A 12,182-nucleotide genomic window follows, 5' to 3' on the forward strand; every position below is an offset into this window, starting at 1 on the left:
TCAGGACTAGAATTAATGTCAAGGGGAAACCTTTACCATATATATGTAGAGAGAGGGAGAGGGTGAGAGTGAGTTTGTGTAACTTCCTTTCTTGTGTGGGGGTAGCAAAAGCATCGTCTGAAGATTTCTCGGAGTTTCCAGGATGAATTTTGACTTTTTTATACAAGCTAGTGACCTACATTACATTATTTTTGAGTAGCAAAATATAAATATGAGGGTATTTCTTGAAAGTTCAGCCCATCTTTCAGTAAGCAGAATAAATCTATGATGCTCCTGGTAACATTAAAATGTATGGTACATAAAAAAGGAATAAGCAAAGTGCCATTGACAGTTCAACAGCTGCAGTGAAATCAGCTATATTTAGTTTTGTCCATCTACCTCTCTAAGAATGTTTAAATAATAAGTTACAACCAATTACATGGTTCCAAAAGGACAACAGAAGACATGGGTTTGGAAAATTCCTTTCTACATTCCACCAATAAAGGCTTAATAGCAGTTGATAAGAGGAGCACACCACAAACCAGCTCTAATGAGCCTTCTGCATTTTATCCAACCATAAATCATTTCCTATTGTGTTACTAGAAAAACCCTTTGCTCCTGAAATGCTGTGATGAATGCAGAGGAATTTGGCCTAAAGGCATAGCTTTGCATTTCGAATTCTCTTTGCTAGTGAAGGCAGGGTACAATTTGAATAACTATGTTTTTATGGATAATAACTGCAGTGATAGCAGAGAGGCATGGACAGGGCTCTTTTCTAAAACATTACACTTTTAATTGTGGGTTACACCGATATGTACCCCTCCACAGCATTTAAGCTCACAAATCTCTAGCTTCCAAAATAGAAAGCAAACGGCATCTGATCATGTTTCACATCTGAATGATGCTTATCAAAACCATAGTGACTTCAGACAGATAAGAACACAATCTGCTTGGCAGTTAACAGACCTGTTATTCTTGTTCTCTCTCCCAGGTCAATTTCCAGCCACTGGCGATGGTTGCTCTGATTGGCAGCCCAGGATGGTCCTTGAACTTTGAGCCAGGCCTTATCAGGAGACCACTGAGTCACCTCCCCAATTTCACTGGTTTCCTCCCAGAATGAAGATGAAGTGATGTGACCCTTTGAAGTATCTCCTCCTTCTAGGCCCAATGATTTATTGCAACCTTAAAATTCAAAATGTAAAAAAAAACCCCACAAAATTAGTATACATGCATATTGGGAAACAAATAACTAGTAGCTTTCCAAATGAAACCCATCATCCCTCAACACTAACAACGTCACATAGGGTAAATGAAAAATTAGGTTGTGTTGCTGACTTCAGCTGAAGAACAATGAGGACAGCCATTCATTCAGTAAACTGGATTACTTTTATCACTGGATCACATACTGTTTGGATCACATCAATAGTTCCTGTAAATATTTGCTTATTCCATTGACCTCATGATCCTAATCTGAGATAAAGCCCCATCTGATATGCAAAACCCATGCATTTGACATAAGTCTTGTTCAAGATTAAAAGCTTTCTGGAAGGATATGTAAGTAGTGAAAGCAAAAAAAAAAAAAAGGGGGGGGGGTGTTTATAGGTGGGGGCAAGAGAGAAAAAATGTGACTGTTAAACAAGTTTTCATTGCAAAATAAACCAAAGAAATAGTGTAACAATTAATCTTGAATGCATCAAGATTCATCTCCAGATGGCTTTGGTTTATATCCAAAACAGCGTTCAAGTCACTACTTTTGAGGAAAATGTAACAGTTGGGGAGAGCTGACAGTAGACTGGATTCATGGGGATGGATTGGATGAATCATGTTGAAAAGCTCAGTGGAGGCATCAGCTGGAGTAATAAGAAACACCATAATGTTTATGGACTGAAACAAAGTGCAATATAATCTGACATGATGCTACAAGAATGTGAATGTATATTATTGTTGTTTTAAGCTGTTTATTTTATGATGTTTTATCTTTATCATCCATGTATTTGGATTGTTGTTTACATGATTTTAATATGTTGTAAGTCGTTTTGGGTCCCGTGAAGGAGAAAAACGGGATATAAAAAAGTATCATTATCATCATCATCATCATCAATATGTGTAGTGTTTACACGAAAGAAGAGAGAAAGAGTGCTCTTATTCTTGTCTATTTTTATTTTTTTTAATTTATTTTTATTTTTATTTTTTTGTCTATATTCTGATTGGACTGCATGCCATACTGGGAGCCCCCCACTGACATAACAGTCTAATTGCCTCATATGTTTTACCCCGGAACAATATTGCTCTTATCACTGTCATCATCATTATCATCATCCTGCTTTATCTCTCTAAAAATGTTACTCAAATCAGCTCACAATAAAACCAAAACAATATAATTTAAAATCAAAAAATAAATAAACATTAAAATAGAAGTAAACATTAACAGTATTAAAAACAGTACTGAAAATAAAAAAAAAACATGAGGGCTCTGAGCATAGTTACAGAGTATGCGGAATGTGTATGTTTGTTCACCCACTCCCCTGTTTTAAAATGCCTTGATTCATATATGCTGGTCACACATTCCTCAGTGACAAAATCACTAAAATATTATTTTTATATCTTCAACGACAATGTACAGAAGTATGCCTGTGTGCGCATAAGTGTGTATGAATAAGATAATATTTCTTACCATTTGAATGGAAAATAAACCGCTTATCTGATAGAGAACCACTGGAAAGAAAGAAAAAAGATACACCACAATCAACATTTGGGTTGTTTTTTATTTGATTTCATTCTAACCCCTTATTACTATAATAAATAATAATAAAACTTTATTTATATACCGCTCTTTCTCCCTTAGGGGACTCAGGGTGGTTTCCAAGTAACAGACATCAAAACATACAGAGTAAACAACATAAGCATAAAATTATCCAAACAACATAAGCATAAAAATTATCACAACAATACATATATATTAAAAATAATCCTGCCTGTTCTTCATGCCTGCTTGTTAGGGCCAACTAGAGCTAAAGCAGGACAAACCTACATTGTTCAAAAAGCTATTTATGTTATTTCCCTAGTTCAGCTAAAACAGAAAAGTAGAATTAATCCCAGACTTCCTGGTTTGTTTACGTGCATAAAGGAAGGAGCAAAACTTGGGAACACAGGCAAATGTTAGCTCATGAGGCTGAAGTCTCATTGTCTGAGCACAACCCCAGCTTCCTGGATGAACAGGGACTTCCTAATTTAATCATGGCTCACACAAAAGAGAGACTCAAAAAGCTCTATCCATAAGGAAAATGCTGGTAGATATCTCAAGTGAAAAGGGTGAGTGAGACACAAGTACCTGAATGTGGCCAGTACTTACTCCTGTGAAAGTATGTCATTGGCCAGGATTCCTTGGTATCGCTGTGTTCCTTTCATCTTAATCACACTAATCTGGCCACCCAGTTCGTTGGCAATTACTCCGGCATGTATAGCAGATTTGCACAATAAAGACGTCTGAAGTGAACAAATCAAATAAAATTTGATTTTAATATTCAAGGATCTCACAGTTAGCCAGATCAAAATACAAATACATAAACATCATCCTATCTTTCAAAAAATTCAAGTCTAAAAAGAAAAAGCAGCAAATTCCTTCTGTATTACTTAGGCTATGAAAATATTCTTAAATGTTTAGATACGTTTACTTGTTCAGCAAGTATGTTCTAAGGTTAATATTTTACACTGTAGGAACACACCTTCATCTAATGCTTGCTCGGAAAATCATTAACAAGGCGTCACTTCCCCATTCTATAGGTAGAGAAGCATGATGCAACATACTTCTGTGTTTTGATGCAGATAGTTCAACTATCATGCGTGTGGCAAAGCTGAGGGTTTTCCCCCTACATCAGATCAGCTATGGCTACTTTACAAACTGAATAAAAAGAAATGGCTTGAAAAAAATCCCATGCCAATTACCTGTAACCAAGACCTTACAATGCAGGCCTGTACACACGAAGCACACAGACACACATATTCAGAAGACTCTTACAGTCACCCCTCCACATTTGTGGGTTTAGCTTTCATAGAGTTAATTATTTGCAGTTTGATTGATATGGACTCTCAAGAAATCTCTAGGTCCTCCAGTGCAACTCGATGGTCAACTTCTATCAAAGACTGACCAGACTCACACTGGAGGACCTAGAGCAGTGATTCTCAACCTGTGGGTGGTCCCCAGATGTTTAGCCTTCAACTCCAAGAAATCCTAACAGCTGGATTTCCTAATTGGCTGGGATTTCTGGGAGCTGTAGGCCAAAACACCTGGGGACCCACAGGTTGAGAACCACTGACCTAGATTCCTGGAAAGCTGTTCTCTCTGCTAAAAACATTTGTATTTTTATTCATGGATTTTCTCTTTCTCAGAGGTCCTGTGTCTTTATCCCCAACAAATGTGGAGAGCTGACTGAACTATGAAAGGGATAGTCAGTCACTATATTTTCTATTACATCTATTACATCAAAACAGTCACAATACCACTTAGCCTCCAGACACAGGAATAAAACTATTTGGTTGCTCAGTGGTACAATACATACTTTTCTATCCTGATCCTCAATAATAAGAAAGAATTGTGACAACCAGGGGAATAAACCACTTACACATTATCCAAGCTAGGTATGTTAAGACATTCAGAAGATAGCTGATTAGTTAGTATATATACCTACTAGTCATGGTCTCAACTTTACCAATTTTATAGAATTTTTAAACAAGGGAAAAATGACTCCCAACAACCATAATTTGGGTTATATGTTCCAGAAGCATTCTTTCCTGACATTTAGTCCACATCTATGGCAGAGATTGAAGGGTCTGTTGAAAATTAAGTAAGTGTGGTTTATATATCTGTAGAATGTCCAGTGTTGGGAAAAGAACTCTTGTCTGCTTGAGGCACGTGTGAATCAAGCGTGTGCAATTGGCCATCTTGACTAGCATTAATGGCCTGCAGTTGCAAGGCCTGCCTGATGGCTGCCTGGGGGAATCCATTGTTGGGAGTGTAAGCTGGCCCTGACTGATTCTTGTCTAGAATTTCCCTGCTTTTTGAGTCTTGCTCAAAAAGTAGATGAAACGTCGAGAGAATTCCAGAAGACTGGAATATGGCCATACAGCCTAGAAAACTCACAACAACACAGCGATTCCGGCTATGAAAACAACACAACACAATTTGACTTTTATAACCTGAGCCAGTTCATTATATTGATTTCAATTTTTTTTGTCTTCTAAACAAGGGACTATCCTCCACTTTGCAAAGCAAGTTGCTTTACAGGCCACTGAACTCAATATTGATTTTTTATTGATAAAATATGTTCTGAAAACAATGCTATCTTTTCCCTAGGTGATTTTATAAACTTACATCTCTGTAGCCTTCCACTATATTTCCAGAAATATCGCCTGCTATGTCTCTGCAACCAGCTGGACAGTACCTGCTGCCATAAAAAAAAGAAAGAAAAGGATCTTGTTAGAAATAGGAACTGGTGTGAAGTGCTGCGCATGCCCATATACATGTACATACAAATACAAGCACACACATGCATAGGAAGGCAGTGCTGCCTTCCACTAAAATAGAACAGAGGTCTGCAGTAGCATTTCTTAATTTAACTGGAATGCAGAGTTTTTCAGAGGAAGACAGATAAGTATCAAGGAGATAATCACAGATTCAGATACCTCTGAATATCTCCAGGAAAATACATTCCTGTGGTTGGCAGAAGAGTTTCAAGCATATAACAAGTGATCGTGTACTTCATCCGGTTACAGCATCTGTAAAGTGCAAGACACAACATGACAGCCAAAATGTCAGGTTCCCAAATCTATATTTACCTGTATTCCGTTTCCACATAGTGATTTGCTCTGTCTAAACATGTGATTAGATCTGTTGAAAGCAAAAGTTCTTTGTGAATGTGAATGTATAAAGAAATACAGTGAAGCTACTCAAATAAAGCTAAAATGTTTCCCTTTCAAACTCATTTCAAGAGCTATCAATCTATAGCCGCATAATACTTTCAGCATTTCCCTTTTCTACTCCTACCCTGCTCCCAGATTTGTTTAAGATGGGCCAACATGTTCCTCCTACAGGAGTAATTATGTCAGAAAACTTGCGTCAGAGGGGACTCATTCACAAACTAAACTTCCCACACAGTCATAGCAGAGACCTTTGTAATGGTCATTTTCAGAATATTTTTGTATAATGAGAACTGAGATCAAAGAAAAAGGCTGAGGTCTGCAGCAAACAGATTTAGTCAGTATGATAAATATCAATTACCAGGGTAAGAGGTGAGTCAAAACTCTGAAGAGAAATCTTGGTCAATATCACATTAGTATTTCAATAAAAACCATGTATCTATGTCAGGTGTCACTCTAGAACATTTGCTGTTTCAGCTGATGAAAGCCAGGGTCAAACATACGTCTTCAAGGAATGTCTCTGCCACTTCCTGTTTTCCTAATGTTTCTGTACAATGGAGCAGTTTTAATTAAACTAAGGAATACTCTTCCTGATTTGTTATATCACAAATATTTCATAGCAATATTTTAAGTAGTTCTTTCAGTCATTCAAATCATTTAACCTCTGGTGAATTTTTGAAATAAATTTATCTCTAGTTTATCCTCTGAAAAGCTGGAACTCTTTTCTGAAACAGCATTCAGTTTGAACCATATTTTTTTACTATGTCACATGAAAGGAAGCAAGTAACATGAACAAACACAATGAATTCAGTTCAGCCAAATCCTCCAATCGTACAGAACCTACATTTTCATTGTGGGATATGAGCAGAAACGTCATCTCCACCTCACAGAATCAGGAACCTTAAGCTATGGGAAAATACATTACATATTCTCAAGAGGGATTGTTCACATTCCTGTTTAGCATGTATTTCCTTCTCTACAAAATATGAGAAATAGAATCAGTGCTGTTATAGAGACAGAAATGTATTTCTATATACAAATGGGGGAGAAGGAGAAAGAGGTCCTGAATGGGGGTCTTCAGAGTGCTTCCATGGGCATACAGGAATTTTCTGATTTGACTTCCAATTGAAAATAATTATTCAAAGTCAGATTCTTCTTGTTAGTCTCTTCCCACTACAACAGGAATGGGCACACTTGGGGCCTGGAGACTGTATTACACAATGTCTGGCTCTGCTAAAATTCTAGAAAAACACAGCCACATCATTGTAGTGCAGGCATGGGTAAACTAAGGCCCAGGGGCCTGATGTGGCCCCCTCGGCATTTACCTCAGACCCTCAATTTTCCCTGTCCTCTCTGCATAAGGGTGCGGTGGCCCACCACATCCTTATGCAGAAAGGACAGGGGAGGAAGGCACACAGCAACTGAGAGCTCTCTGGAGGGTTCTCAGCCCATGCATGCCTTGTTCTTCTCCTGGCATAAGGATGGTGCAAGCAGCCCCATCCTTATGCCAGGAGGACGGCCTAAGGAAAGCACAAAGTGGTTGAGAATCCTCCGAACTGCTCTCAGACATTGCCTGTCTAGCCCTCCTCCCGGTATAAAGCTGAGAGCACAGCCTGAAGATTGGGGGAGGAGGATTGGGGAAATCACCGCATATCTCGTTTTCATCCCAGCATTAAGTCAGGAGGACAACCTCATGATGCCCTGGGCCCTCTCCCAGGTCCTCTCCGCTCCTGTGCCCATTCCACCCAGTGTGTGCCCAGCTGCCTTCCTGACTCAACCTGACCCTCCCAGCTGGGCCCACAATGTAGTCCCAAGGCAAAAAGGTTAGCCCATGCCTGCTGTAGTGGCTATTTTGAATGACTAGGAATGGTACCCTCTCAGGCTACATTCTTTTGGATTTTGCATAATGTTCTTCTGCCAAAAAATGAGGTGGAGGCATGACAAGCCTGAAGAGAGTTGCCGGACGTCCCAAAGATATCTGTTAACACATTCCTCAAAGGGCTTCCTGGCCACACTTTTGCTTCCCGTATTGCATGCTCACCTCTATCTGAAATGCTTCAAGAAGTTCAGAGGAATTGAAAGAAATGCTGATGTGGATATAAGTCTGGGTTCATGGGCCCAGAGAGCAGGTCAAGACTGTGACAAAATGGGAGATCGGTTTAGGCCCCAGGTCCTCCAAGGGCCATAACAAAGTAGTATGCTGACACCAGACGTCACTGAAGGTGAAACATTTTCTTTTTTCTACACATTTGTTCTAAAATGCAGCACTCTGCTAATCAACTCTCAGCATCAACCTCTGCTCTAGCTTGAAATGATTTTTGGGGTTCAATCTTACCTGGATGGTCACTGCTAGCAAAAGACAGAAGAAAGCCCCTTCCAGAAACATGAGACCTGCTCTCAAAGTGAATAGTTGCTTCATTGGAATCTAAGATGATTTCCTCTGGGACAGGCACATTTCCACAGTATGGTCCTTAAAAAAACCAAGTAAGGGGATTTTGTGTATATTTGTGGAAAATGTTGGTTTCACTTTGAAGAAAATAATGATTATAAATACAGTACATTCATTATCTATCAATATACATAATAACATACATATTTGAAGCCAATAATTATTATTCTGTATTAATAATTGCTCCAGGTTCATATGTAAAAAGCAATAGCCTTTAAGAAGTATAGCATTCAAAGTCAACTGAATATTTATGTATTCTCAGTAGGCCAGCTCAAGGCAAAACCAAATAAAAATTAATTATTTCATAAAAGACTAGAAGGAAAAAAAAGATACATTTCTATTGAATAAGTATCCAGATATCATATGACTTACAACAATATTTATTAAGGTATACAAGTATTTAGTTACAAATATTCCATTGTCCGAAGGGACTTGGGGCGGCTTACAAAGGGACAAGCCCAGTGTTGAGACTCAGCGTCTGTCTCATGCACCTACTACTAGTAGTAGGAGGAAACGTAGCTTAGAGAATGATGAAGCTCAGCGGCAGCTGAAAAGGATCAGGGATTTGTTCCTAGAGACGACCGATGAGGAGGATTTTGCAGGTTTTACTCGCGAGGAGATGGAGCTGGATGATTACAGAGGTGTAAAAAGAGTAGCCAGCAGCTCAAATAGCGATGTAGGATCTGTTGCTAAACGCCTGAGAGATGTAGCAGATTGTGGGGAATTTGACAGCGAAGAGGAAAATCTGGACTGGACTAAAGTGCAAGAAGTCATGGATGTCCTTAATGCCCCCACCTCAAGCGATGAATTCCAGGGGTTTCAGGATAGTTGGGATGTAGATAATTCCTTGCAGGATGGAGCACGGAGTTCTGACTGGCAACAATGGCGCAGCCTGGATTTACCTGAGGAATTGGACCCAGCTGACAGTAACTCCAGCGATTCGGATGAGATTTAAGCAGCAGCTTGGGGACAGACTAATCGCAGAGTTCAAAGTGTCGCATGCCGTGTGCCTTGTGTTAACTCCTGCCTGAGTTCTTGTTGCAGCTTCGTGTTACCTGATCCTGTGAACAACGCTGCTGGTTCCTGACTCGTGAGTCTTCTGTGCTTTGACCTTCGGACTGCCTGACTACGCCCCTGCCTAATCCTGATAACTTCGTTGGACCGCTCCTCATGAGGATTGCTGTATGCTGTTTCGTTGGCTTTTGGAATGGACTATGTTTTCTTGCTGAATTCAAGCTGTTTGTTTTAGTTTAAGACTGACTTTCCTTTTCGTCAGCCAAGGCTGACTGGGACCGGTTTGTTTACTTCTCTGCTGCCTGCAAGCCTCTTTAGTTTACACCTCTGAAGTGAAGAGTCTCCTTTTGTTTTGCTAATAGACATTAAACACCTTCTTTTAACTCTAACGGTGCCTGTTGTGTTCCTGCCTGGCCTGGGTCTTGACACCCAGACAGCACACAGTTAAAGCATAATGCAATAAAATAAAAACAAAAACAAACCAAATAGAAACATATCACAATAAAACATAACATCATGAAAACATGTAGCCAGGTCCAGACAAGTAACAAAGGTAGACTCCAAGTATAATCCAGCATTTTCCAGAATGCTACCATGAAACTATCACTGGACCTGTAAAATCTTGATTCCCCCACCTGCTACTTGTCAATTCACTCTATAGTATAACACAGTGTGCAAATTAACAGGTATGATTGCCTAACATGAAGAAAACATCCCCTCCTCACACACTTCTTGAAAACTATTTCATTTCTCTGATTAAGAGATGATTTAGATATTTGCAAAACTGTGTGGTAAAAGCAGAGTTAAAATATTGATTTATTTCTTTGCTTTACCTTATTTTCTCGTATTTGTATTTCTAGGTTAAGAAGACATATAAAGAAGTACACAATATTTCTATGAAATTACTATTGTCTCTTTTAAAACTTTGAATGACAGGAGGAGTGCTTTAAGCAAACCTTTTTTAAAAACAGAACAACTAAAGAGATCCAACCCGAAGATGGAAAAAAATACTGAATTCCAGTTTGAAATATCAAAATTCCTCCTGAACAAAGACATGAAACAAGACCTTAGTTTTGTTGCACATTTGTGGATAAAAGCCGTTTCAACAACACATGTCTGGCAGTCCACAAAACAGTGCGTTGGTGAAGTGTTACTACAGGATATATATCACAGCAGCCAAATGGTATGTCTTTGATATATCTAAACATTCAGCTTCTAAGGCAGATTACAATAATAAACACAGTTAAAGCCGACACAATCTGCAAGCATAAAATCCCTATAATCCTGGAGGGGCCACAGACACCATTTGAGTACCAAACAACAGAGAAAGACGACAACTCAGGCTCGATCCCAGACAGGACAGTCACTAACCCATGCATAACAACACCATTTATCTGTACTAGGCTTCCATTCACCACATCCATATAGTATATTACAGGTTGAGTGCCCCTTATCCAAAACATTTCTAGGGACTAGAAATATTTTGAATTTTGGAATAGTTGCATATACATCATTCAAATCTCTTGGAGATGCAATCCAAGTGTAAACATGACATTCATATATGTTTCATATACACTTTATACACATAGTGTAAAGGTAATTTTATCCACAATATTTTTTGTGTGTGCATGAGACAAAGTTTGTGTTCTCTGAACCAGCAGAAAGAAAATGTGTCACTGTCTTATCCACTCATGTGGACTATTTTGGATTTGAAATAAGGGATGGTCAACACCATTGTTCCTACAGATGTTTGAGACTATACTCTTATATATCTCAATGGGGCCAATAGTGAAGGCAAATTAAAGGGGACCAGGCTGAGAAAAGCTGCTATTAATTCAAAGGTAGATAGCCATGTTGGGCATGGATATCAATAGTCATCCCTATCCTCCTGTGGCAGGCTGTACTACAACATTTGGCTTGATTTTGGCTGAAAATGGAAATCACTTCCATTTTTAAAAAATTTCCAGAGTTTAGGGGAATTCTTATTTAGGAGATTGCATGCTACATAGAAATTTATCATTTGGAGGGGTTTTTTTCCACTGGGGACATGAGAGAAGCCTCCTATAAGGATGGTAAAACATCTAGGTGTCCCCTGGGCAAGGTCCTTGCAGACAGCCAATTCTCTCACACCAGGAGTGACTTGCAGTTTCTCAAGTTGCTTCTGATATGAAAAAAAAAACAAACCTGGGAAATGTATGAGATATGCTAGGATTCTGGTGGAGGGACAAACTCAAAACTGATAAAGAAAACCCCTGCAGGTCTGCATGTGACCTGCATGCTACATAATTTCCAATCCCTAATGTAGACATAGACAATCACTTGAATTCCTCCCATCCCTATAACAAATATTCCTCATCCACTGATTTAATATTCGGTTTCATTTACCCACACTCCAGCCTCTTCCAACCCCCCAGAAGTGTTTGTGGGCTTCTCTAGGTCTATGGGTTTCTATGATATGTTTCTAGCTCAAGTATAGTCAAAGTTTATGATCCGCTGTTATCCACAGTTTTCAGACACAAAGTAATGGATTCAAATTGCAAGAAAAAAGATTCCACCTAAAAATTAGGAAGAACTTCCTGGTGGTAAATGCTGTTCAGCAATGAGGTATGCTGCTTCAGAGCATGATGGAGTCTCCCACTCTAAAGGTTTTCAAATAGAGGCTAAATGGTCATCTGTTGGGGGTGCTTTGATTCTGTGTTCCTGCATGATAGCAGGGGTTGGATTGGATGACCCTTGGGGTCTCTTCCAACTTATGATTCTAGGTATCCAGGGGACATAAGGTTAGTTCCTGAAATATACCCCCATCCAATTCAGAGGCCATACT

General features: G+C 39.1%; 1 protein-coding gene across 2 annotated transcripts in view; it reads right to left on the reverse strand.

Annotated features, from left to right (window-relative positions):
• The window catches only part of DCBLD1 (discoidin, CUB and LCCL domain containing 1), a 39,581-nt gene that overhangs the window by 7,320 nt on the left and 20,079 nt on the right, over nucleotides 1–12,182 (reverse strand). The window contains exons 3-8 of one of the 2 annotated variants that reach the window (XM_060753237.2): nucleotides 8,231–8,365; nucleotides 5,815–5,866; nucleotides 5,351–5,420; nucleotides 3,332–3,465; nucleotides 2,654–2,694; nucleotides 946–1,161 (exon numbers count right to left, since the gene is read on the reverse strand). In XM_060753237.2, the coding sequence (XP_060609220.2) occupies nucleotides 946–1,161; nucleotides 2,654–2,694; nucleotides 3,332–3,465; nucleotides 5,351–5,420; nucleotides 5,815–5,866; nucleotides 8,231–8,365 (648 nt within the window). Of the gene's footprint in view, nucleotides 1–945; nucleotides 1,162–2,653; nucleotides 2,695–3,331; nucleotides 3,466–5,350; nucleotides 5,424–5,814; nucleotides 5,867–8,230; nucleotides 8,366–12,182 lie in introns of both variants that reach the window. The other variant, XM_060753236.2, reaches the window with a different exon arrangement.

Source organism: Anolis sagrei, chromosome 1 (assembly GCF_037176765.1).
Source record: "Anolis sagrei isolate rAnoSag1 chromosome 1, rAnoSag1.mat, whole genome shotgun sequence".
NCBI lineage: Eukaryota > Metazoa > Chordata > Lepidosauria > Squamata > Dactyloidae > Anolis > Anolis sagrei.